This window comes from Stegostoma tigrinum, chromosome 17 (genome assembly GCF_030684315.1).
Source record: "Stegostoma tigrinum isolate sSteTig4 chromosome 17, sSteTig4.hap1, whole genome shotgun sequence".
Taxonomy (NCBI): Eukaryota; Metazoa; Chordata; class Chondrichthyes; order Orectolobiformes; family Stegostomatidae; genus Stegostoma; species Stegostoma tigrinum.
In genome coordinates, this window is record NC_081370.1 from 8,455,975 (window position 1) to 8,483,142 (window position 27,168).

Sequence of the window (27,168 nt, forward strand, 5' to 3'; positions counted from 1 at the left end):
AGAAGTGCTACGTTTGAGTGTCAAAGGAGAAAATTCTAATTAAACCTGAAAGAACCATGCTGTAAATTAGGAACAAAAACAGAACTTGCTGTAAAAGTTCAGCAGGTCTGGTAGTATCTGTGAAGAGAAATCAGAGGAACCTTTCAGGTTCGGTGACCCTTCTGCAGGAAGGGTGGTCAGTTGTTGTTCTCATCTTCTTTCATAATTTTTTAAAAATTCACAGAATCCCTACAGATTGGAAACAGGCCCTTCAACCCAACAGACCCTCAGAGCACCCCACCCTAGACCCATTACCCTTTTCCATGTAACCCATCTACATATCCCTGAACACTACGGGCAATTTAGCATGGCCAATCCACCCTAACCTGCACATCTTTGGACTGTGGGAGGAAACCGGAGCACCCGGAGGAAACCCACACGGACACAGGGAGAATGTGCAAACTCCACACAGACAGACACCCGAGGGTGGAATCAAACCCGGGTCGCTGGCTCTGTGAGGTAGCAGCGCTAACCACTGTGCCGCCCCAAAACTGGTGCAACAGAACTTCGATACCCTGACCGGGAATCGAATTTAATCCCGGTGAGGATGTTGTTTGTGTGGCCAGTGGGTTTGTTTCAGTTTTGTGCGTTTGACAGTCACGAAGGGGTCACTTACGGATCGGACCCAAGGTTTGGTTTGAAGCCAGAGGGATCCAGTACACCCAACTTCTACAGACTTCCCAAGGTACACAACCTGGGGGACCCCTCGGACCGACTGTCTCACTACCAGGCCTGCCAACATATAGATTTGCCAAAGAACTACAACAGAAATTGAAATGCTTTGTTGACAACACTACCCACTCTATCCATGGATTCTTCAGCACCATCAAGCACACCAGGATAGCAGAGGACAAAATGATGCTACCCTTTGACATTGCAGCACTATTTACATTGATAAACATCGACCTAGCCAAAGAGGCAGTTTGCCACACTACTGGACAAATCAATTAGGTAGGCACCCCAGGACACCAACAACATAAATAAGGACACTGACATGGAACTAGTAGATCTGTATCTCACAACTCACTTCACCTTCAACAGCAGCATGTACAAACAAATCAATGGCACGTCGGTGGGATCCCCAGTATCAGGATTGATTGTAGAAGCACGAATACAAAGGTTAGCACAGGCAGCGTTCCCCACGAGCCAGCCCAAACTCTGGGTCTGATATGTAGATCACACCTTCCCGATCATCAAACGTGCAAGACTAGAAGAAACCCACTGACATATAAACAATATCCTCACCGCAATAAAATTCACAAAAGAAGAGAATAACTTACTACCCTTCCTGGACATGATGGTAGAAAGCAAAAACAATTGGAAACTCCAGACTAACATATATAGAAACATCACATGTACGGACCAGATACTAAATTACACCAGCAACCACCCCAACACCCGCAAATGGAGCTGCATCAGGACACTACTTAAATGAGCCACAACACATTGCCGCATCTGGAACCATGCAAAGCAGAACAGGAGCATCTACAGAATGAATACTCGAAAAGCACAATCCACTGTTACCTCTGAGACAGACCACAACAGGAAGACTCACTAATCACCCTATCATACATCAGGAACTTTTCAGAGATGACTACAAAACTACTCAGACCCCCAGGTATCACAAACCAATAACCGCCCTGCGACAGCTACTGACGAGCATACAGGATCCCATCCCCAAAACCAGCAAAACTGAGATAATGTACAAAATATCACGCAAGGACTGAGAGAAACATTACATGGGCCAAACTGGAAGAAAATCGACAATACAGATACATGATGACCTACTAGCCACCAAGAGACATGACCAATTCTCACTGGTTTCAATACACACGGACAACAAGGGACGTGAATTCGACTGGGACAACTCATCAGTAATCGCACAAGCCAGACGGAGACACGCCTGGGAATTCCTGAAGTTCTGGTATTCCAACTGGCACTGTATCAACAAAAACATTGAATTAGACAGAGATAGTAAGAACTGCTGATGCTGGAGTCAGAGTTAACACAGTGTAGAGCTGGATGAACGCAGTGGGCCAGGCAGCATCAGAGGAGCAGGAAAGTTGATGTTGTGGGTCAGGACCCTTCTTCAGAAATGCAATTCTGAAGGCATTTCTGAAGAAGGGTCCCGACCCAAAATGTCAACTTTCCTGCTGCTCTATTGCCTGGCCTGCTGTGTTCTACACTGTGTTATCGCTGACTCCAGCATCGGCAGTTCTTACTATCTGAGGGAGCAGATATCTCAAAGGGTTTTGGGGTTGGAGAAGGATTACAGAAACATGGAGGTGTGAAGGCTTTGCAAGAATTTGAAAGGATGAGAATTTTTAAAGCAAGGATTGCCTGACCAAGAAGCCAGAGTATGTCAGCGAACATAAGTTTGGGTGGTTGGTTAGGACTTGATGTGAGTGAGGACACAAGCATCAGAGCTTTGGATGACCTCAAGTTTATGAAGGGTTTCATATAGGAGGCCAGTTACAAGTGCGTTGGAATTACCAAGACTAGATAAGGACATGAATTAAAGTTGAAATTTGCCAATACTGAAGGATGTAGTAATATTTACTGCAGGAGATTTGTTCTAATCCTGAACTTAGGGAGCATGTGATAGGATCATTAAACTATAAATGCTATTGCAGGAATGGACACTGTTCAAAGGCCCACTAGGGCCTCCAAAAGCCAGAGGGAATGCTGGTTATTCCGGTCCATATGTGAACCCCACTTGCTTCCTCAAATTGTGCCAAAGCTGATCAACACTTCACCGTAACCTTTGAGGAGAAGATTTACACTTCAAATTCTCATCTTTAGGCATGTTCTGATTTGATTATTCTGGTTGGCACTGGCTCACAGGAGGCATGAGTCAAATTAATTGTGTTCACGACTAAGATCTAACGATTTAGACCGTTCAGTTCAGCTTACATTTTAATGTTGGCTTTCCCACTTATTTCTTGGTTTAAGCCATCTGCCTGATAGTGACACCATGCCAGTCAGTACAGCAGTACGAGGTGCCCCAAGGCTACTTTTGTAAAATCAAGGGAATGAACATGCCTGCATCAACAGGGAGCACCTTGCATAAAATGGTTTTGATCTTGTGCGTCAGGTGCCAAAGTATGACATGCGCCTTGTTTTCTGTCTTAACAATAGCAGTTTGATTTCCTGCTTTGCTAGTGGAGATCAGTGATTTTTACTTGGCTGGACCTGATCATCTTGCCTCAGTACGAGAAGAGGTCCATTCTCAGGGGAACGCTAGAAATGTGACATTTTACACTTGCCAGAGCTTGCCTGTGAGTACAGTCAGTCTCCTGAATGTACCTGCAGAAGAAACAAAGTGAATATAAATCATGCCAAACCAAATCACCCTGCCTTCCAGGATATGTAGCAATGAGCCAGATAGTACAGTTTCTTCCCTTTCTGTCCTTCTAAAGATGGATCGTTGTTGCTGTTGGTGGACTGAACTTTCTGTAGTTTTGACTGGATTGCTTGGTTGTATCATACTGAGTACAGCAGATACTTTGATGACAGACAATGAGTGTTCTCTGGATCAGAGGCTCAGTACTTGTTTAAGCACAGTATGCTGATTCTGCCAGAACTCCAGATTTTGGATGTGATTTTTAAACAAAAATACAAATGTTACTTGATTGAATAGCTGGTCTCTACCAAACCCCATCCTTGGAAGTAGCTGGGTGAGGTGATGTGGCTGAGTTGGGCAGAGCTAATCTGATAGTCATTATGAGTCTGAGGACTGTGGTTCATTGGAAAAACAGCAATGGAATATTTGTAGACTTGGAGACAAAGCATCATTTGAGCTGTTATAACTTTTTGCAAAACCGTGAAGTTTGGCCATTTATTTCCTTATACGGTCCCTAGCCCTGTTTTAGAGAATGATGTATTTGTGCATTAAATTGTATGGAGCCTACAGACGTTCACATTCTTCCTAATTATTTCATGGATGCAGACAGTGACAGGGTTTTACCAACCTTTAACTATTGTCTGTAGATACTGTCAATGATCTGCAAACCAAGCTGCCTTTTGCAGTAGTGTATGACTTAGCTTGTTAATGAGATTGGATTGAGCAAACAGACATGTGAAAATTTGATTTCTGCCTGACTTCTAAGGGTGGGAGGGGGTGGGGGCACGGGGTTGAAGCCAATTCAGCCAGACCTACCTATGAAAGCCAGGAGAGAGTAGATGTAACTCCGCAGGGTTCAGGTTCAATACTGTTTTTCAGAAATTTTCCGGTAACGATGTGCAGAATCATTTTGTTTTGATTTAAATTCATTGACAAATTATGAGTAATGTTTTCACAAATTCCTTCTTCTTATTTTTCTGTCACTATGCAGCAGCTAAACTAGGTAAATAGAAACAAGAAATGCGCTGCAAGCATAGTAGTACGTTTTCCTTCCACCTCTTCTCCACCCCCCCCCCCCCCCCAGCATGTTTTATTCATGACATTTGTAAATGAAAAAATGACAAAATAATTTTGACATGAATAGTAACCAACTGGAAATAAAATTCAACTTGGCTCAAAACAATATGATCTATTGAACACAACTGAAACAGATAATTTTTACAAAATGCATTCCATATCAGATTGACATCTCAAAGGCAAAACATTTCACTTTGGAAATTACAGAAAATGCATACAGGAAAATCCATATATCACCTTCCATTCTGAGGTGCCCCAATACGTTCAGAATCAAGAATATTGAAAATGTATGTTCTGAGAAGGTTTATAGCCCAAGGAGTTTCTACAGTGTCCTCTCCCTCGGTGCACTGTGACTGAAAGTATTGGGTAGTGACATTTTCCCCTTTGTGCTTCAGCAGCAATAGTCCTAAGCTTGAGTGGGTCCTTCAACAGATTGACCTTGGGATGCGCCAATCTGCAATTGTTGGTTGTAGAAAACTTTTTACATTAGAAGTCCAACAGGTTTTGAACAAACCAGAGTGTCTTTTGCTACATTGATTGTCCTCCTGGCGCACCTTGTGTTAGTCAATAATTACAAGCTGCAAACTATATTAGAGTGGCTCAAGGTAGAGCTTCCGGTTGGCCCTGTAACTTGTCAACTTCTTTGATTACAGTTTTGATTCACACCCTTCATTCTTTCTCCAACAGCTGCTTATCTTATTTTTCTCTCTCCACTTTTTGTGGGATCTGGGAACAATTTCCCATTTTTAAGGTGTTCATTGAGCACAGAGTACCGCTGTTGGTGGAAGACTGATTGCAGAGACACTCCTTGGCATCCTCTTCCTTGACTGTGCAATTGTAATCAACATCAGTACAGATCCAACTCTTGAATGATGCCCTACTGATGTCCATTTTCCATAAAGCATCACCTTTTTAGCAGTTTGCATACTCTGACTGGATTTTATAGACTGCTGTGGTCTCTGCTATTCCCACTTTAAAAAAATCAGTGGGCAGCATGTCCACAATCCCAACTGCTGACACACAACAATTTAACATTGGGAACAGCATTAATTGCTTTGAGGTGAGACTTGTGCCTCGAACCTGGGTGGATGTCCTGTCTCGTAGAACTGTTGACCGTGAGCTCTGTATCGTACCAGTGCCAGAGCGAGCACTGTGTTTGCTGTTTTGCCTGTCAGATCCTGTCCAACCTGTAACTTAGCTCCATCTATCCCATAATCCACAAATGCTGTTTTCGAGAAGAGCCTGCTGATTGCATTGAAGATTTCCTTTGACTTATTCTGAACTTAGTCTTTATTGAGGAGTGAGTTCCAGATGTCTATTTTCCTTTTTGTGAAATAGTGTGCCTGAGCTGGAGGCTGTAGGCAGGACTGTAACCAACTGAGAGGTTGAGGAACACTTCTGTGCAAAATATTTTAAAGATTACCTCAGTGAATCAACCTGCAGTTCAAATGTAACCTATATTACTCCATGTTTCCACTAGTAGGTCCCAAGTGGCCTTAATAGAAAAGTCACAACCAGGAGTTCGGAAGTGTTCAGATTATTGGGTGAAAGCATGGTTTTTGTTAATTCAAGTTGACAGCAGAGACACTCCTTTTCATTTCGACATCGTGACCAGTGTGTAAAGTAGACTGGGAGCACTGCCTGACTTAAGCATGCTTCCTCAGTGGAGAGATATATTTGGTTGTAAGCATAAAGGTTTTTTCAAATAATGCATGTTACTGCTGTGGTTAAGTATTGCAGTCTCACGTCTGTCGTCTGCAAGGTGTTAGAAAGGATTCTGAGGGATAGGATTTATGACCATCTGGAAGAGCATGGCTTGATTAAATGCAGTCAACACGGCTTTGTGAGGGGCAGGTCATGCCTCACAAACCTTATCGAGTTCTTTGAGGATGTGACTAGAAAAGTTGATGAGGGTCAAGCTGTGTATGTGGTATATATGGACTTCAGTAAGGCATTTGATAAGGTTCCCCATGGTAGGCTCATTCAGAAGGTCAGGAGGAATGGGATACAGGGGAACTTAGCTGTCAGGATACAGAATTGGCTGGCCAACAGAAGACAGCGAGTGGTAGTAGAAGGAAAATATTCTGCCTGGAAGTCAATGGTGAGTGGTGTTCCACAGGGCTCTGTCCTCGGGCCTCTACTGTTTGTAATTTTTATTAATGACTTGGATGAGGGGATTGAAGGATGGGTCAGCAAGTTTGCAGACGACATGAAGGTTGGAGGTGTCATTGACAGTATAGAGGGCTGTTGTAGGCTGCAGCGGGACATTGACAGGATGCAGAGATGGGCAGAGAGGTGGCAGATGGAGTTCAACCTGGATAAATGCGAGTTGATGCATTTTGGAAGGTTGAATTTGAAAGCTGAGTACAGGATTAAGGATAGGATTCTTGGCAGTGTGGAGGAACAGAGGGATCTTGGTGTGCAGATACATAGATCCCTTAAAATGGCCGCCCAAGTGGACAGGGTTGTTAAGAAAGCATATGGTGTTTTGGCTTTCATTAACGGGGGGATTGAGTTTAAGATTCGTGAGATCTTGTTGCAGCTGTATAAAACTTTGGTTAGACAGCACTTGGAATACTGCGTCCAGTTCTGGTCATAGTTTTAAGCTGATTGGAGGAAAGTATAGAGGGGATGTCAGAGGCGGGTTCTTTACACAGAGAGTTGTGAGACCATGGAATGCGTTGCCAGCAGCAGTTGTGGAAGCAAGGTCATTTGGGACATTTAAGAGACTGCTGGACATGCATATGGTCACAGAAATTTGGGGGTGCATACATGAGGATCAATGGGCGGCACAACATCGTGGGCTGAAAGGCCTGTTCTGTGCTGTACTGTTCTATGTTCTAGGACTTCTGGGTGCTTTCACTGTGTTCCTGTTCAAGTGTTATTCAGTGAAATTTCATTCCCATTCACTTTTCCATTGTTAGCATATTAATTATACTAACCTGTATTTAGTGAATAATCTTGTCCAAGGAGGTTCTTCTGTACCATGCATTAGCCAGGCATATGGCAAAGGTTGGCAGATATAGCTTCTCGTCTGAGGGGGACTAGTACAGCAACTTGTGCTGGTGGGGATGAATTATGCCGAATATTATCACAGAACAGACAGTGCGGCCATGCTTCTCAGTTCCATGCTAACCAGCTTACCCATTGCCAGTGTGGATAAGTTAGCCAGTAGATTTCCAACAATGTCTGGCAGAAATTGAGAATCTAGTGTCTGATCTGTCTCTGTCTATTGCAAGCATGAATTATAACCTTATCAGCGCTATTTTGGATTGGCTCAACTGAACGCTTTTTGTTCTTTGATCTTATCACCTCAAACCGTATCGCCCTGCCTAATTTTACTTCTGTATCTTCACCACGACGAGATCAAGTACATCACACTCTTATGTTTTTAAACAAGCTCTTTCCCTCGGTCTCAGAGATGTAAAACTCTTATCCCTGTATTTTTTCTGAATAGTTCCAAGATACTTTAAATCAAAGTATTTATTCAACCAGTTTCTACCTTCTGACCTAATGCCCTGTGATATTCTGGGTGACATACTGCAATATGGGCCTTGGCTCTCATTCCATGTCACTCAAACCAAAAGAAAACATGGAGCACAATGCCTCATAATCTCATGGTTAATTGCTGGGTTATGCACATGGTTATCCAAATATTTGTTTTCATAAAGTCAACCGTGAAAGTCAATATAGCACTACAATTATTTGCTCATTAAAGAGCAGCTATATTATTCTGCTGCGCTGCCCACAAAGGCACCTTATGTTTGTTCATTTTAAATCAAACCGTTTCAGGTCTTCGACTCCCTGGTACCGGCAAATAATCTTACCCTGCTGTTCTGTTTATCAAAAGGAGGTGTTAATACGCTCCAGCTGTTTTCAAATGGGTGCCATACTGCTGAGCAATTGCTAAGGAACTAGTGAAGTAAAACTACCCTGCAATACAGTCATAAAAATGATGTACACATTTCTGTGCAGCCCATTTGCTACTGTTTTAACATTAATACCTTTGTATGCAAACAGCAAGTGGGAATAAAGGTATTTCCGGTCTGCCTGATGAAACGGGGTAAAATTGGCATAGTCCAAGCAGGGTGCTCTCTTGTTAAAGTGGCTTTACCTGAGGGTCACCATACCTCATTCAGGGATGAGATTGAAAAGGTGTTAGGTTGATGATAATCTCAGCCAATACAGGAACTGGATGGATGCTGTTGGCATATTTCTGCATTACAGACTCGGCCAAACGAGCGAGTGTCAACCGTGTGAGCAGTTACTTTGTGTTAAGGACAAAGAGCTACTTTTCCCAAATGTGCTTCATGCAATACCTTCCAACAGGAGGCTGTTGTGTTAACCACATGCCAAATTTGCTATGGTCCCCTCCTGGGGCAACTGTGACCAATTTAGCATCCCATCCCAGCCATCAGGGACTGACTGTTGACTATGAGTGAACTCTGGGACCACTCTGATCGGTGTATTTTACTGTTAGGCAGTGCAGTTCTACACTCGGGCTCAGCCACAATTGTAGACAGATTGCAACCAGAGCTGCCAGTTGCTGAGACTGGCTGCTACACACGCCGAACCATTCTCCCATAAATGAGGAGTCCACAACAGCAACTGTTTGTGGTCAGAAACCAAGATGGATATTTGTAGATACAGATGAGCCACAGTTTAATTGAATGGTAGACATATTGAGTGATGTTAAATATTCCAAAAGAACCACATCGACTGACAAACCCCAACCCCCAAGTTGTTTGTCAAGGATCTTCTATTTGTGCCTCGGCTCACCCATTATTTGTTGATAAATTGACTTGCTTGGTTAAGATGAGCAGATGCTGATGCGCTCTTCCTCTGATGCCCCCCAGTAATCGCTGTGGTTATCATGTTCCAATTGTCTCTGTGAACTCGAGATTCTCAAATAATGACGATTTAGGCAGAAGGTCCACAGGCCACCCTTGACATTTCAGCAGTGTTACTGTCACTGAATCCCTATATCATCTAACATTGATCAGAAACTTAACTGGATTAGCCATATAATCACAGTGGCGACGAGAGTACATCACAGTGTAGGAATACTGCAGCAAGTAACTCACCTCCCGACTTTCCAAAGCCTGTCCACCATCTACACGGCATAAGTCAGGAGTGTGATGGAATACTCCCCACTTGCCTGAATGAGTGCAGTTCCAACAGCGCTTGAAGCATGACAACATCCAGGACAAAGCAGCCCGCTTAATTGGCACCACATGCACAAGCATCCGCTCTCTCCAGCAGCGACGTCGCTGCGGTGTGTACTATCTACAAGACACACTGCGGAAATTCACCAAAGATCCTCAGATAGCACCATCCAAACCCACGATAACTTCCATCTGGAAGGACAAGGGCAGCAGATACATGGGGACACCACCCACTGCAAGTTCCCCTCCAAGCCACTCACCATCCTGACTTGGAAATATATCGCCGTTCCTTCACTGTCGCTTGGTCAAATTCCTGGAGTTCTCTCCCTCAGGGCACAGTGCATCAACCTAGACAATGTTGTCTGCAAATTGGTCCAAATAGGCAACTCATCACCACCTTCTCAAGGGCAATTAGGAACAGGATGAAAATCGTTGGAGAGAAAGACAATTCAAACAAAGAGCAGCGATTAACAAGCCTGCAATTTTAAAAGCTTCCAAACTGCAGCAAAACGGGACCAAAGAGCTGCTGAGTTCGGAGATGAAAGATCGTGACATTGAGTGCCAATAAATCAAGAGGCTAGTAGGGGAGAAAAGAAGAATTTCCAGATGGCAAGAATAAGGCAAGGGGGAAAGGATTAAAAATCCCCTGAAGATCCTTGTCAGCTTAAGGAGTAAAAAAAACCTCCATGTGATGAGGCTTGTGAAAGATGTAAGATAAACCAATGAGGGGTGTGGCTGACAGAAACAGCTTTTTAGAACAAGGTGTGAAATAAACCAGAGTGTGAGTAAGAACTAGAGCATAGTATGATGCATGTTTTATTGTTACTTAATCTTATTCCTTGTTCCTTCTCTTGTACTTTTTTTGTTGTTCACTCGTGGGACATGGTCATTGCTGCTGGTCAGTATTTATTGCCTGTTCCTAGTTGCCCTTGAGAAGGTGGTGGTGAGTTGCCTATTTGGACCAATTTGCAGACAACATTGTCTAGGTTGATGCACTGTGCCCTGAGGGAGAGAACTCCAGGAATTTGACCAAGCGACAGTGAAGGAACGGCGATATATTTCCAAATCAGGATGGTGAGTGGCTTGGAGGGGAACTTGCAATGGGTGGTGTCCCCATGTATCTGCTGCCCTTGTCCTTCTAGATGGAAGTTGTCGTGGTTTTGGATGGTGCTATCTGAGGATCTTTGGTGAATTTCTGCAGTGTGTCTTGTAGATAGTACACACTGCAGCGACGTCGCTGCTGGAAAGAGTGGATGCTTGTGGATGTGGTGCCAATTAAGCGGGCTGCTTTGTCCTGGATGTTGTCATGCTTCAAGCGTTGTTGGGACTGCACTCATTCAGGCAAGTGGGGAGTATTCCATCACACTCCTGACTTATGCCGTGTAGATGGTGGACAGGCTTTGGAAAGTCGGGAGGTGAGTTACTTGCTGCAGTATTCCTACGCTGTGATGTACTCTCGTCGCCACTGTGATTATATGGCTAATCCAGTTAAGTTTCTGATCAATGTTAGATGATATAGGGATTCAGTGACAGTAACACTGCTGAATGTCAAGGGTGGGGGTGAAATTTTCTTTTTGGATTCCCTATAGTGTGGAAACAGGCCCTTTGGCCGCACAAGTCCACACCGCCCCTTGAAGCTCCCAACCAGGCCCAAACCCCCCCCCCTGCCATAACCCACACACCCCTGAACACTATGGGCAATTTAGCATGGCTGTTCCACCTAGCCTGCACATCTTTGGACTGTGGGAGGAAATCGGATCACCCGGAGTAAACCTACACAGATATGGGGAGAATGTGCAAACTCCACACAGACAGTCACCCGAGGTTGGAATTGAACCTGGGTCCCTGGTGCTGTGAGGCTGCAGTGCTAACCACTGAGCCACCATGTCGCCCCAAATTGTCTTATTGGAGATGGCCATAGCCTGGCTTTATGTCTTGTCTGCCCAAGCCTGGATATTGTCCAGATCTTGTTGCACGTGAACATGGACTGCTTCAGTATTTGAGGAGTCACGAATGGTGCTGAACGTTGTGCAATCATTGGCGAACATTATGATAGTGAGAAAGTCATCGATAAAGCAGCTGAAGACAGTTGGGCCTGGGACACTACCCTGAGGAACTCCTGCAGAGATGTCCTGGAGCTGAGATGATTGACCTCCAACAACCATGACCAACTTCCTATGTTTGAGAGTTTGCCCCCTGATACCCATTGATTTCAGTTTTGCTAGTCCTTCTTGATGCCATACTCCGTCGAATACCGTCTGGATATCAAGGGCTATCACTCTCATCTCACGTCTGGAATTCACCTCTTTTGTCCGGGTCTGAGCCAAGGCTGTAATGAGATCAGGAGCTGAGTGGGCCTGGCAGAACCAAAACTTGATGGCACTGTTGATGACACCTTCCATCACTTTGCGCTGGAACAGCTTGGCTAGTGGAGCGGTAAGGTCTGGAATGCAAGTCTTCAGTACTATAGCTGGAATGCTGACACCCCATAGTCCTTGCAGTATCTCCAACCATTTCTTGATATCACGTGAAGTGAATCAAGTGGGCTTAGGTCTGGTAAATGTGATACTGGGGACCACTGGAGAAGGCCGAGATAGATCATCCGCTCGGTATTTCTGGTTGAAGATGGCTGTGAATGCTTCAGCCTTATCTCTTGCACTGATGTGCTGGGCTCTTCCATCATTGAGGATGGGGATATTTTTGGAGCTGCCTCCTCCAGTGAGTTGTTTAATTATCCACCACCGTTAATGACTGGATGTGGCAGGATTTAAGAGCTTAGATCTGATCTGTTGGTTTTGGGATCACTTAGCTCTGTCTATCACTTGCTGCTTTTGCTGTTTGGTGTGCAAGTAGTCCTGTTTGGTGACTTCACCAGGTTGATACCTCATCTTCAGGTATGCCTGGTGCTGCTCCTGGCATGCCCTCCTGCACTCTCCATTGAACCAGGGTTGATCCCCTGGCATGATGGGAATGGTTGAATGGGATATATTCTGGGCCATGAGGTTACAGATTGTGCTGGAATACAATTCTTCTGCTGTTGGATGCTCAATCTTAAGTTACTAGATCAGTTTGAAGTCTGTCCCATTTAGCACCGTGATAGTGCCACACAACACAATGGAGGTTGTTCTCAATGTGAAGGCAGGACTTTCTCTCAAGGCCTCTACAATGGTCACTCTTACTGATACTGTCATGGACAGATACATCTGCAGCTGGCAGCTTGGTATTGATGAGGTCAAGAATGTTTTTTCCCTGGTTATTTACTAATTGGGAAGGTAGTCTCAGGAGTAATTGGTGACGACTGAGGAGACTGTCATAGAGTCTGCGAGCTTTATTTAGTTAACTACATTGCTATGTTGTGTGAGACTTGCCGTACTGATTATTCAGATGCTTGGTGTGAGCTCAGCTTGCAGCCTGTCAGAGTCAGAACAACACAGAATTATTGAGTGGAGCTGAGTGCCCAATGAGCACTGCAGATGCAGCTTGCCTAATGGGCCCTGAATCTTTGACAGCAGACATGCAGGGAAGGAGGGGTTATCAAGTCATAAGAGAAGTACAGCATGGAAACAGACCCTTCAGTTCAACTCATCCATGCTCACCAGATATCTAGTATTAATCCAGCCCCATTTGCCAGCATTTGGCCCACATTCCTCGAAATGCTTCCTATTCATGTACCCATCCAGATGCCTTTTAACTGTTATAATCCTATCAGCTTCCACCCACTTCCTCTGGCAGCTCATTCCATTCATGCACCACCCTCTGCTCAAAAATGTCGCTCCTCTGTTCTTGTTTAAGCCTTTGACCTCTTGTCTTAAACCAATGCCCTCTGGTTTTGGACACCCTGCCCCAGGTAAAAGACCTTGTCTGTTTACGCTATCCATGACCCTCATGATTTTATTAGTCTCTACAAGGTTCACCCCTCAGCTTCCTATGCTCCAGGCAAAATAGCCCCAGTCTATTCAGCCAGTCCCTATAGTTCAAACCTTCCAACCATGGCAACATCCTTATAAATCTTTTCTGAACCCTTTCAAGTTTCACAACATCCTTCCTTTCACAGTAACACCAGAATTGCATGCAATACTGCAAAAGTGGCCAAATCAATGTCCTGTACAGCCGCAACATGACCTCCCAACTTCTATACTCTATGCACTGACCAATAAACGCAAAAGTGCCAAACACCACCTTCACTGCCTCGCCGCGACCCCACTTTCAAGGAACTAGGAACCTGCACTCCAAGGTCTCTTATTCAGCAACACTCCCCAGGACCTTACCATTAAGTGCATAAGTCCTGCCCTCATTTACCTTTCCAAAACGGAGCATCTCACATTTATCAAAACTAAACTCTATCTGTCACTCCTTGGACCAATGACCCATCTGATCGAGGCCCTGTTTTACTCTGAAGTAACCTTTTTTGCTGTTCACTACACCTCCTAATATTAGCTCTGTAGCCTTCCTGCATTCCTCAGTCAGAATGGTGGGATCGAATCAAGCTGACTTGCCATGTTTAATACAATGACACAAAACATGGGTAAGATGGAAAACCACCATGTGCCTAATAGTATCAGAGATAATGGGAACTGCAGATGCTGGAAAATCCGAGAAAACAAAGTGTGAAGCTGGATGAACACAGCAGGCCAAGCAGCATCTCAGGAGCACAAAAGCTGACGTTTCAGGCCTAGACCCTTCTTTTTCTCAGGAAACAAAATTGGAAGAGAAACAGACATCGTGGACACTCATTTCACTGTCTTCCATTAGAAACAAAAAAAACTCTTTAAAATAATGTTTATTACTTCTGACTAGAGCTGATCGGATATTGCTGCTGGAACAAAAACAGAAGTCACTGGTAAAGCTTTAGCAGGTCTGGCAGCATCTGTGAAGAAAAATCAGAGTTAACTCAGAAAATAATCAGGCCTGTCACATTGAGAACCTATTCCTTCAGGTGGACCAAATACTTAGGCCATAACTCCAAGAACACGCCTAGTGCGACTGCTTTCAGGCTGTATGAATACAAAGGGGTTTCGTTGAAAAATAAGAGTTTAGACATATCTTTTACTAACCTTCATCTTGCGGGAGTCAAGACAAGAGTCTTCTCACATCTTTGTCCAAAGATCCAGCCCAGACAGGGGCCATTAAAGAATGATGTGCTTGGTCAGACACCAGCTAATGTTATCCCAGATTTAGGAACACATCAGAATCACTAACATCTGATGTTGAGATAAAAGAAAACTTCAGGTGGTGCTCAGCTTATCATCATTGAAAACTTAATCTCCATGCTGATCTTCTTTGGATTTTCCAGAATTTCTTGCATAGCGTAGGTTTCTAATTCAAAGCAAATTGCTGAGCAGGTAAGACAGTGTCTGTGGGAAGACAAAACAGAGCTAATGTTTCAGTGACTAGTCAGAAACATAGTCAGCAAGGGTCAAGAGAAGGAGATGGGTTTCTGGGACAGGGTGTTTGAGGAAGTGGGAGGGAAACTGGAGAAAGATACAAGTTCAGGGTTAGGTCATTGGAAAAGCTTAGAAAGGAAGTAAGTTGAGGTATAGTTGGCTGGAATGTGGAAAGATATCCAGAAAGAAGAGGAGAACAGGAGAGCTGGGAAATTTTTATTTCTAAAATTCTGTAGCACCAGATGGTCACAAAAGTATTGTCTTGTCTCTTACAGATTTACATAAAAGCATTTGAAAGACAACTTTTAAGTTCCAAACTGTTCTCATGTTTGTGGTTTCCTATTCAAATGAGTGCTAAAACACATGATTGCAGTTCTGCGAAGTATTGCTAAACCTGAATGGATCATCTTATTTATTGGCCGTCTCTCAAGTTTTTTTTAGCCATGGTCTCTGAGTCATAAGGTTGTGGATTGAAATCCCATTTGAAGGCAGAAGTCAGATAGGAAGTTAAACTGAGGCCCCAACCAGTGAATGTAAGTTTTCCCATGATGCTATCTGGAAGGAGAGCAGGAGACCCTTCTTCAGTATCTTGGCCAATTATTTATCTCTCTGGTCATTATCACGTTGCTGTATGTGGAAGCTTGCTGTGCACGAATGAACTGTCCTGTTTCCTAAATTACAACAGTGACTATAATTCAAAGATATTTCATTGCCTGCAGGAGGCTCTGGGATGTCCAGTGGTCGTGAAAGGCGGGTTTATAAATTTCTTTTACAATTTTCTGTATAATCCCTCTTTATCACTGTGACCAAACTGGTGAGTTACGACTCCCTCTAGTGACAGAAAATGGAATTTTGATTTACTTGGCAAGTTTCAAATTTATTCAAATTGACATTTACAAAGACTAGATATTTTTAATGTAATTTGATCTGTGTGCCTTCATTTACCTCCCCATTTTCCTATTTGCTGTCACAGTAGTGAGCTCACATTTGATGCTGTTGTGCGCTTTGCTCTGGGAGTTCCCACCAATGGCTAGGCAGTTTTGAAGTAATTTTTATTTAGATGAGCTGTCAGAAAAATAAATCTAAATTTAAACTAAGAGCCTGCTTCTTAAAGCAAAAAGGAGGTCCCTTCAGAGATAATGGGAACTGCAGATGCTGGACAATCCAAGATAATAAAATGTGAGGTTGGATGAACACAGCAGGCCAAGCAGCATCTCAGGAGCACAAAAGCTGACGTTTCGGGCCTAGACCCTTCATCAGAGGCCCTTCAACTGAAGGAGGTCCCTTCAGTTTCATTTGCTCTTTATCACCAGTCGAGCAAATATTAAAACACTACTCATAATGCTACCCCTGTTCTGGCTCGGTAAAACTGGGCAGCCAGTCTGCAAAGTAAATGGCTGTAGACATAAGACTTAAATATCTCCCCTGGTAAGGGCTGCAGATGCTGGAAGACAGAGTCTGTAGGTGTGAGGCTAGAAAAGCACAGCAGGCCAGACCACATTTGAGGAGCAGGTAAGTCAAGGTTTCGGGCTGAAACCCTTTGTCAGGACTGCCCCGATGAAGAGTTACGGCCCAACATGCTGTCTAACCTGCTCCCCTGATGCTGTCTGACCGGCTGTGCTTTTCCAGCCTCACACCCAGAAACTTAAATATCTTTCTAACATGTTGGCCAACATTAAATGCGTCATTTAAATTCTGGTCAAACAATGCAATATACAGTTTCTGCTTGCTTTCTCAGCACTATACATTTGTGTTCTTTGTTCGAACAAATAATAAGAACAAAGAAAATCACAGCACAGGAACAGGCTCTTTGGCCCTCCAATCCTGCGCCTCTATGTAAACCTGTCGCCTGTTTTCCAAGGATCTGTATCCCTCTGCTCCCTGCCCATTCATGTATCTGTCTAGACACATCTTAAATGACGATATCGTGCCCGCCTCTACCACCTCCACTGGCAATGTGTTCTACAGGAAAGGCGTCAGTTTAATCCTGTTCTACTCCCTCCTTACGCATGTAGATAATGATATCCAGGCCACTTTCTCCAACAGCTGGAAATTTCCAATGTTTGCTTTGGTTCTGGACTGCTGCTTTGACTTTTTATCATCTTACCATGGAAACACAGAAGTAGATTTCAGATTTAAATTCAGGGAGCACGTGCATAGTAAGAGAACAATGTCATGACACAGTGAGGTTACAATATTTTTATATGAAGCCTTTTCACAAGATAACATGTGGCAGGGGTTTGTTTGTAAATTGCAGTTTGGAATGTGTCATGCTGGGGTATAAGTATGCGAGGTCACAATGAATGAGTTGTTAGTTTATGTGGCACGGGACAGAATGAAACAGCCAGCATGTTGGTTGGCATAAATAGTTGGCAGACATATTTGGGTCATCTATTTATTGTTTAACAGTTTATTTAAGGTGTAGCATCTCCCTCGTAACTGTTTTCCTATTCATTCAGACGGTGCACAGATCCTTGAGTCTCGCGTTTATTGTTGAATTGTCACTTCATTCATAAAACTCGACTTACTTCAATGACAAATGGTTCGGAAGTTGACAGCTGGTATTGACAAATTTATCCTGTTGTTTATGGGTAGGTCATGCCTGAGAAACCTCTCACTTTGTTGCATAGATGCTAATGTCATGGGTGTGCAGTAATAGCATGGGTAGGGAAATATTAACCTGAATACTTAATTCTTTGAAATGAACATCTGGGACGTTATGAGGACCCAGAGAGTTTACTGTGCCAGTATACCTAATGCTTGTTTATGTCTCCTGGAATTAAATGAGTTGGATATACACTAACAGCTATCGGGAGGAGACCAAGCAAAATAATCCAATTGGCCCTGCTTGCTAAAGACATTTCCATCCACTTCAGGCTGTCTCTTGTGTACTGTTGGAGAGTGCAGATTTATGCCGAGCTTCTTTCTGATAGTTGCCTGGTTACGTTTGTGTAGCAGTCCTGATGTAGATGAGCCTATCAAGGGGGCGTATTAAAAGCAGGAGTGGTTAGTGCCATCAAAAAGTGACAGAAATGAGGGCACAGTGTCCCTATTGAGAATTAAATCATCAGTTGTACTGGGATTACACATGAAATACTGATGCTGTAGAGCTATGTTTGGAATGAAGAATCACAATTGTTCTACTGCAGAAATAGGCTGTTTGGGCCATCATGTCTGCTGTGTTTCATTTAGTATTCTAACTTAGTACCAATCTCTTGCCTTTGTTAAAATAGAAAGATTGTACACAGTTACAGTTATCCAGGCCCCCTCGAATTTCTCAATTGAGCTGACCTCCGCCACACTTCCAGGCAATGCACGTTATAACATTCCACACCATAACCACTTGCTTGGAAAGATACTTGTCCCCTGACATTTGCTTTTTTTTGCAAAGCCCTTTAAAACCATGTCATCTGGTTCACCATTCATTTGCAACACTTTCGCCATATCCACTCTGTCCAGGCACGTCATGGTTTTGTATCAAATCATCCCTCGGCTTTTTCGTCTCCTTCCTTTGGTGTGGCTGGTAACCATGACGTGGAGGTGCCAGTGTTGGACTTAGTTGGACAAGGACAAAAGTGACTCAGCACCTGGTTATAGTCCCACAGGTTTATTTGAAAGCACTAGCTTTTGGAGCATTAGCTACACCTGATGAAGGAGCAACACTCTGAAAGCTTGAGTTTTCAAATAAACCTATTGGACAATAACCTGGTGTTGTGTGATTTTTGTCCTTTGTGCAGCACACAGACCTGTACACAGCACTGCAACTGAGATCTAACATGTATCTTCTACAGTTGTCATAACCTCCCTGCTCTTATACTCCTCTCCCTATTGATGAAGCCTACAATATTGTTGGCTTCATTAACAGCTCACTGTACCTGGCCTGCCACCTTTAATGACTGGTATACATGTACATCCAGATCACTCTGCTCATGCACAAACAGCAGGCTTCTAGTAAGTGCATTACCTCACACCTCTCTGCATTGAACTTCACCTGGCACCTGTGCATCTACTCCCCCAACATGTCAATGTCTTTTTGAAATTTTACACCACCCTCCCCCCAGTTTAGAATCTTCCCAAATTTTGTGTTATCCACAAACTTTGAAGACGTCCTCTGCACACCAAGATCCAGATTGGGTGAAAGGGTGCCTATGCTGAACCCTGCGAACACCACTACCAAATGTCTTCCAGACAGAAAAATCTGCTTACTCCCTGTTTTGTATCCCTCAACTGGTGTTCCATCCATGATGCTACTGTTCCTTTTATTCCTTGACCTATATATTTCCTTGCAAACCTATTGTCTGGCACTGTGTTGAATTGGAAGTATACATGCACCATATCAACATCCCTCCCCTCCTCAGCCCTCTCTGTTAACTCCTCAAAATGTCCCAGCAAGTAGTTCAATGCGACTTTCATTAACAAATCTGTGCCAACTCTTGGAAATAATTCTCAGTATTCCATATGAATCTTAATTCTATCCCAATAATTGTTTCTAGAAATTCCCCCCACCCCACAAAAAAAAATTGAAACCAACTGGTCTGCAATTTGTGGGCTGACCTTGCCAACCTTTCTGGTTGTAAATGTTTGCAATCCTCCAATCCTTCCCCCAAATCCAAGGAAGATTGAAAGGTAATTTGGCAGTGCCTGTGTAATTTCCATTCTCATTTTCTTCAATATCCTTGAATGCAAGTAATCTGGTCCCAGTTTATGACATTAAGTATTGACAGCTTAAGGCAAGTATGTCCCAGGAATCCACGGTTAATACACATAAACCTGCCCCAATATGTATCAATCTTCCTGGGGTATTCCTCCTCCTCAATTCTGTGCCTGAAAGCAGATCCAACCCATAGCACTGCAATCACAATTCTTCACAATTTTAAACCCTTCTGGTGGGGGGAGTGGGTCCGTGTCTGTGGTGGAAAGGGTAGTGTCCCTATCTCTGAACCAGAAGTTGCAGTTTGAAGTTTCATTCAGGAAGTGATGGCCGAGGAAGCTGTATTCAGTGCATTGCCAAACACCTCGAGTATCTGCTTGTAAAGCCTTCCAATGACAAGTGATTAGAACAGAAACCATGGGATGGAAGGAAATTGAAGACTCTGTCGCCATTATCAGTAGCCCCAAGTTGCAACGTGCGTGTATTTGTTGCCATAGCAACTAGGACTAGATAGGGAGTTGGTGGACAGGATGACCAAGGTGGATCAGATTGGTGCCAATCCTATGGGATTTCATAGATTCATAGGATAAAATTATTGAATCCCTAGAGTGTGGAAACAGGCCCTTTGGCCCAACAAGTCCACACCGACCCTTGGAGCATCCCACCCAGACCCATCCCCCTATAACCCACCTAATCTACACATCCCTGGACACTACAGGCAATTTAGCATGGCCAGTCCACCCTAACCTGCACATCTTTGGACTGTGGGAGGAAACTGGAGCACCCGGAGGAAACCCGCGCAGACACGGGGAGAATGTGCAAACTCCACACAGACAATCACCCGAGGCTGGAATCGAACCTGGGTCCCTGGCGGTGTGAGGCAGTAGTGCTAACCACTGAGCTACCGTGTTGCCCCTAATTTGATCTTGTTCTGGTTGGGATGGATTTAGGTCTTCTCCATTGCCCCACATATGGTGGTGTTTGCAGTGCTATGGGTTGGATCTGCTTTCACGCTCAGAATTGAGGAGGAATACCCCAGGAAGATTGATATATATTGGGGCACGTTTATGTGTATTAACCGTGGATTCCTGGGACATATTTGCCTTAAGGAGTTAACCAGGAATTTCTGAGCATTTCTCCTGATTTTAACCTCCTCTGAAATTTAGCGTTTTCCTTGTTGATTGTTGAATCAATAGGATGGAAATGTCCGGGCTCAGTGGGCTATCTTCACTTCCTGCTTGATATTTACACGCGTATCCAATAACAGCGCACTGTGCAGTGGTGTTCTCAGCACAGAATTTCACGTTCCCTGCCCATACATAGTCTTTGCTTGGCAGCCGTTTGTCTCTAATGAGCTACAGAAGTTCAATTGTTACAGATACCCAGCTGTGGGTCACTCATCACCAGGAACCCTGGTTGGAGAGTGTACAACATCAATTACCTGACTCAGGGCCGTTTAGCCTTTGAAATGGCAACGTCTAAGTTTGCAGCTAGCTCAGTGGTTAGCACTGCTGCCTCACAACACCAGGGACCCAGGTTTGATTCCACCCTCAGGCAGCTGTCTGTGTGGAGTTTGCACATTCTCCCTGTGTCTGCGTTGGTTTCCTCCCAAGGTCCAAAGATGTACAGGTTAGTTGGGTTGGCCATGGGAAGTGCAGGGTAGCGGGGCAAGTTTGGATGGTCTGCTCTTTGGAGGGTTGGTGTGGACTTGATGGGCTGAATAGCCTGCTTCCACACTGTAGGGATTCTATGATTCTGTTGGTAGCCTTGTTGGCGGGGTTCTGGAATGCAGATATTTGCTCATTCGGGAAGTAGGGGAGAATGCTTAACTGGAAGAGAATTCTTGGAATTAATTTGCTGTGTTCTGGAAAGAGCATTTTAAATTCTTGTGAAATGCGTTGGGATTTATCAGTGCTTTGCTGTATTCTATAGAAAACTCATGCGGTGAAGGAGGATCATGTCTTGAGGCGCAGGTTTTCACTGAGTACTGGATTGGCAACTCCACAGAAAATCGACCCCCGCAAGTTGACCCGAAACTCTTCCTTTGGAGGTTACAATGAGATTTGCCCTTTGACCCCAGGTTTGTTGAATTTGACTTACTTTAAGACTTATTCCATCAAACTCTGGTAGCTGTGCAGAGAAAATATGCAAGAAGTCAGCAAGCAGATTCCAATACGTCATGATCTCTGGTACATTGCACATAAAACAAACGCAGCCCTGACAATGATGCAACTTTTATTCTCACACAGAATGGGATTTTTAATATGCCTTAGTGGCTCAGTTGGTATTCGATCATAGAGAATGTAAGAGCTGATCTCATCAGTGCAGACCAAATCTCCAAATATGGACTGTCCAATCAGATCAGCATCAAATTCTGAGCGAATTCCCTCTTCCTCTAATAAAGGTAACATGGGACTGAGCAACACAGACCAGAGATTGTCTCAATAAAAACCGAAAGAACTGCGGATGCTGAGAATCAGGAACAAAAGACAAAACTTGTTGGAAAAGCTCAGCAGGCCTCGCAGCATCTGTGAAGAAAAAAAAACAGAACAAACATTTTGTGTCCGGTGACCCTTCCTGAGAATGGTTCAAAAGTTGCCAGACCTGCTGAGCTTTTTAACAACTCAGGGGAAGGCGATGGCCCAGTGGCATTATCGCTGGACTATTAATCCAGAGACCCAGATAATGTTCTGGGGACCGGGGTTTGAATCCTACCATGGCAAATGATGGAATTTGAATTCAATAAATATCTGGAATTAACAATCCAATGATGACTGTGAATCCATTGTCGATGTTGGAAAAATCCATCTGGTTCACTCATATCCCTTGGGGAAGGACATCCTTACGCTGTCCAGCCCACATGTGACTTCAGATCCACAGCAATGCAGTTGACTCTTAACTGCCCTCTGGGCAATTTGGGATGGGCAATAAGTGTTGCCTAGCAGCGACACTCTTATCCCGTGAATAAATAAAGAAAAAAACACTCCTATTTTTGTTCCAGAAATTGTCTGGTTTGATTCTCATTTTAATACTGGAGCAGCAGTCCAATCACTGCATTAATTGCTGGGTTAGGGGGGGGAGTGTTCAGTTATGTATCCAATTCCTGTTCAGAGATAACACAGTGTGGAGCTGGATGAATACAGCAGGCCAAGTAGCATCAGAGGAGCAGGAAAGCTGACATTTCAGGTCTAGACCCTTCTCCCGTTCACCTTGCTGAAAGTGTGAATGTGCCTGTTATGTGAGGAGAGAATTACATTTGTATGTAATCCCCCAACAGTTAAATAGCAAGTCAACATTCACTGCCCTGGCTTACTACTAACAGCTTAAAAGAGGCTATTACCATTTGTAGGACACAAAGTCAGTCCATTCTGAAGGTCAGGGTGTAGAGTCAAAGTTCGCAGATTAGTGGTTAGAGCTCAGTGAAAACGATGCATACTGGAAGGTGAGGTATCTACACTGTACCTGAGATGATGTGTCTGCGGGAGTTATTTGATACATGTTTCTCATGGTCCTGGAAGCAATTTATTATTCACACCAATTTATTATTAAAAACAAGCTTTACAATGTGTCTGTGATGAACACGCAACGCTAAATGTCTCACCCACCTCAGACATTCCAGTCTCCATAGTGACGGTGTTGAGACCAAGTTGTGCAAGTCCAGGTCAGAGCAGCGACCTGCACTCATTATGCAATTTATTGTGTGGTTCTGCATAAATACCCTGTCACTCTGCAGGGTATTTTTAGTTTCGTGGCTTTTAAATCTCACTGCTGTTTTAATATCTTGCTTGTAAAATCAGCCTGAGACATTACTTAGCAGATTCAAGGCCCTGAATGTATAATTATAATATATTACAACAAGGCAGAGCATTGCCCAACGTGGGGAGAAATCTGGATATGACTCAGTGAAAAGTTGTTTGTTTTAGCAGGTGACATTACTACAAAGGTAAATGAAGGGCATTTCTTGAGTTAGAAGGAGCTGATCATCAACTAATGCAAACACCGCTTTGAAAATCATCTTGAATGGAAAATAAATCAAGCTTCATTTAATGATATACTAACAAATTTATACTCCTGAATTTTTTTGAAATTTCAATCAGAGTCAGGAACACTATTGTAGAATCCCTACAATGCAGAAACAGGTCATTCGGCCCATTGAGTCCAAACCGATCCTTTTGAAGAGCATCCCACCCAGGCCCACTTCACTACCTTATCCTTGTAACTCCGCATTCCCCATGGCTGATGCACCTAAGCCTGCTCATCCCTGGATACTATGGGACAATTTTCCATGGCCAATCCACCAAACCTGCACATCTTTGGACTGTGGTTGAAAACCAGAACACCTGCAGGAGAATGTACAAACTCCACACAGACAGTCACTTAAGACTGGAATCAAACCTGGGTCCCTGGTGCTGTGAGGCAGTAGTGCTAACCACTGAGCTACCATGCTGCCCTATGTTGGAAATGGGATGTCTGACTGCAGCCAGACTGAAAAAACATTCTTGTGCTTTAATTGACTTCTACTCTTGCAGTTCCTGAACAGGATCCTCTAGTGTTGTCCTGTCCAGGAAATAGCAGAGCCTGCAGAGCAGAAGACTATCATCAAGCCTAATCCCCTTCTAAATGCCATATAAATGTTCAGCAACTTGGATAGCCATTGTACAAGGGTATGTGTATGTGAGGTAAGTCTGGTGTTAGGATGTCAGGTGGATGAGGGAATAAGGGGGTGGTTTGGAGTGGTGAGGGGATAAGATATTGGGTAGGAGTCAGCTTGGGAAGATGGGGGCAGTGGGGAAGGTGGGGACTGCTGGCTGTGTCAGCGTGGGGAGTGTATTTAAAAGCCCCCGTGTATGCTGTTGTGTAGACCAGGGTGCTCAGTCTCTGCAGTGCAGCGCTGTCCCCACCTCAAGGCGAGGAGGCGCAGGTTCAAGCTTCCCCTGCTCATCCGAACAGATAAATTAAAATTATTTAGACTAGGTGCTAAGGACCTTCACAACAAATTTGTGTGGGACAGTGTCCTCCTGATCTTTTCTGGTCCACTCTGCATTCACCATGACTTTACTGAACTATAAAGAGCATTACCATTTCAATGCACCATCCTGCTCCCTGGCCAACATCTCTGATCCTGGCTTCCTACAGTGTTCCAGGGAAGCCCAATGCAAGCTGGAGGAACGACACCTCATTTTCTGCTTGGGGACCCTACAGCCCTCCAGACTCAATACTGAGTTCAAGAATTTTAGGGCCTAAACTGTCCCATGTCCCAGACCCCCACCAGATACACCAGGCCTTGTTACCACATAGCCTGCCATTACAGACACCTCGCGCCCCCCCCCCCCCCCCCCACCGCTTGTTAGTCACTAACAGTCCCCATTAACAACTACTCACCCTCCCAGCCTGGTCGTTAGCAACTCCTTTGTCTGTCGAGCTGTCTTTCTCTCTCTTCAGGCTCTACCCTATCATTTACTCCCTACCCCACCTGCCTCCCTATTTTCTGCATCTGAACTGACGCTTTCCCAGCCACCATCAGTTCTGAGGAAGGGTCACCAGACCCGAAACGTTAACTCTGCTTTCCCCTCCACAGATGCTGCCAGACCTGCTGAGCTTTTCCAGCAACTTTGTTTTTGTTCCTGATTTACAGCATCCGCAGTTCTTTTGGTTTTTACAGAGAGTGGTGGGCGTGTAGAATGCGCTGCTGGCAGTGGTGGTGGAGTCAGATACTTTAGAGACTTTTAAACGACTCCTGGATAGGCCAATGGAGGATAGTAAAATATAGGGCATACAGGGTAGATTGATCTTTTTCGGATAATACATCGGCACAACATCGTGGGCCGAAGAGCCTGTACTGTGCTGTACTGGTCTATGCTGTATTCTTTTGTTGCTGCTGCTGTCATTGTGCTACTGTTTAGCATAAGTTCCTAATCTGTTACCCTGGGTGAACATTAATGTTTCTTTCCTCATTTGCTACAGGCCCTGAAATGGAAAAGAATGGATTTTCGGCTCTTACTGACGATGTCACTTCAACGCCCATCTCCAGCAGTAAGGTAAGATTCTGGTAGATGCTGTCTACCACTAACATATACCCTGAGTAGAAAAGGCTCAACAAGCAAGGACTGAATAAACCAGCAGGTTCCAGGTCCAAATCAGTTATACTTCTCCTTTTGAGAATGTCGGTCCCCTCCCCAGATACTGGCCACTGCGGCTATGTAGAAGCTTTCCATACAGTTGGAATTTGTGTCAAGTGCTCTATTTCCACACATTAGGATGTCCTTATGGCATCCAACAGATTCAGTTTAGCCACTGCTGCAGCTCACAGAGCCGCTACAGAATAAAAGGAGGCCATTCAGCCCATCATGCTTGCACCAGAGTACAGAATACTAGCAAAACCCTCTGCCTCCTTATAGCCCACTTGAACAACCCTTTCTGACATTGTTTCTTCCCATGTGGTATGGAGAAAGCATTGGTAACAATAAGAGAGTCCGAGAGACCATTGGTAACAGAAGAAAAATAATCTGAGCAGCGATAGGAGGAACTGCTGATACTGGAGAATCTGAGATAACGAGGCGTAGAGCTGGATGAACACAGCAGGCCAAGCAGCATTTGAGGAGCAGGAAAGCTGGCATTTCGGATCTGGACCCTTCTTCAGAAATGGAGTTGGGAAGGGGATTCTGGAATTAATAGAGAGAGGGGTGGCGGCGGTGATGGAAGATGGATAAAGGAGCAGATAGGTGGAGAGAAGACAGACAGATTAGGGAGGCGGGGATGGAGCCATTAAAGGTGAGTGTAGGGAGGGAGTGGGATGGGGGTTGGTCCGTTGAGGGAAGTCGGACAGGTCAAGGAGGCGGGGATGAGGTTGGGTAGAAAGTGGGGGTGGTGGGTGGCCAGTGAGGTGGGAGGAGCGGATAGGTTGGAGAAGAGATGGACAGGTCAACGAGGCAGGGATGAGCTGGGCTGGTTTTGGGATGTGTTTGGGGGAGGGGAGATTTTGAAGCTTGTGAAGTTCATATTTGATAACCTTGGGCTATGGGGTTCCCAAGCGAAATATGAGGTGTTCCTCCAGCCTTTGGGTGGCATCGTTGTGGCATTGCAGGAGGCCCAGGATGGACAACTCGTCTGAGGGTTTGTGGGGTGAGGGGTGGTAGCCTCTACTTTGTTTCCTCAATGTAGAGGAGCAGTACTATCTGGATGATAATAAGCACGGTGTTAAGAGCCTGATTTTATATTTTACAGACTACCTCTTGGATGTCAGTGTAAATCCAGTAATTCCCATGAAGAAAATCAATTCACTTCCATACTTAATTGACTGTTAATCTTTAATTGTGTAAAACCCATCACATATGTAGCACAGTGCTGATTTGAACCTCATTAAAACTTTAAATAAAAAACTGGTGCTGTTTAAGTGAAAACACAAATAAGTAAAGTTGTAAAATCAATACATGTTTCAGTGAATATTGGCATGTGTTGGGGTACAGTGTAGTAAAATCCCAGGCTTGTTCCTTGAGTTCAGCTTATGTG

At 44.3% G+C, this 27,168-nt stretch overlaps 1 protein-coding gene across 3 annotated transcripts in view; it reads left to right on the top strand.

Moving 5' to 3' along the window:
- Window positions 1-27,168, top strand: part of LOC125459222 (oxysterol-binding protein-related protein 8-like) — a 138,848-nt gene that overhangs the window by 56,726 nt on the left and 54,954 nt on the right. For 2 of the 3 annotated variants that reach the window (XM_048545326.2, XM_048545328.2), the window contains exons 2-3: window positions 21,592-21,739; window positions 25,624-25,697. In XM_048545326.2, coding sequence (XP_048401283.1) covers window positions 21,592-21,739; window positions 25,624-25,697 — 222 coding nt within the window. The remainder of the gene's footprint in view (window positions 1-21,591; window positions 21,740-25,623; window positions 25,698-27,168) is intronic. The other variant, XM_048545327.2, reaches the window with a different exon arrangement.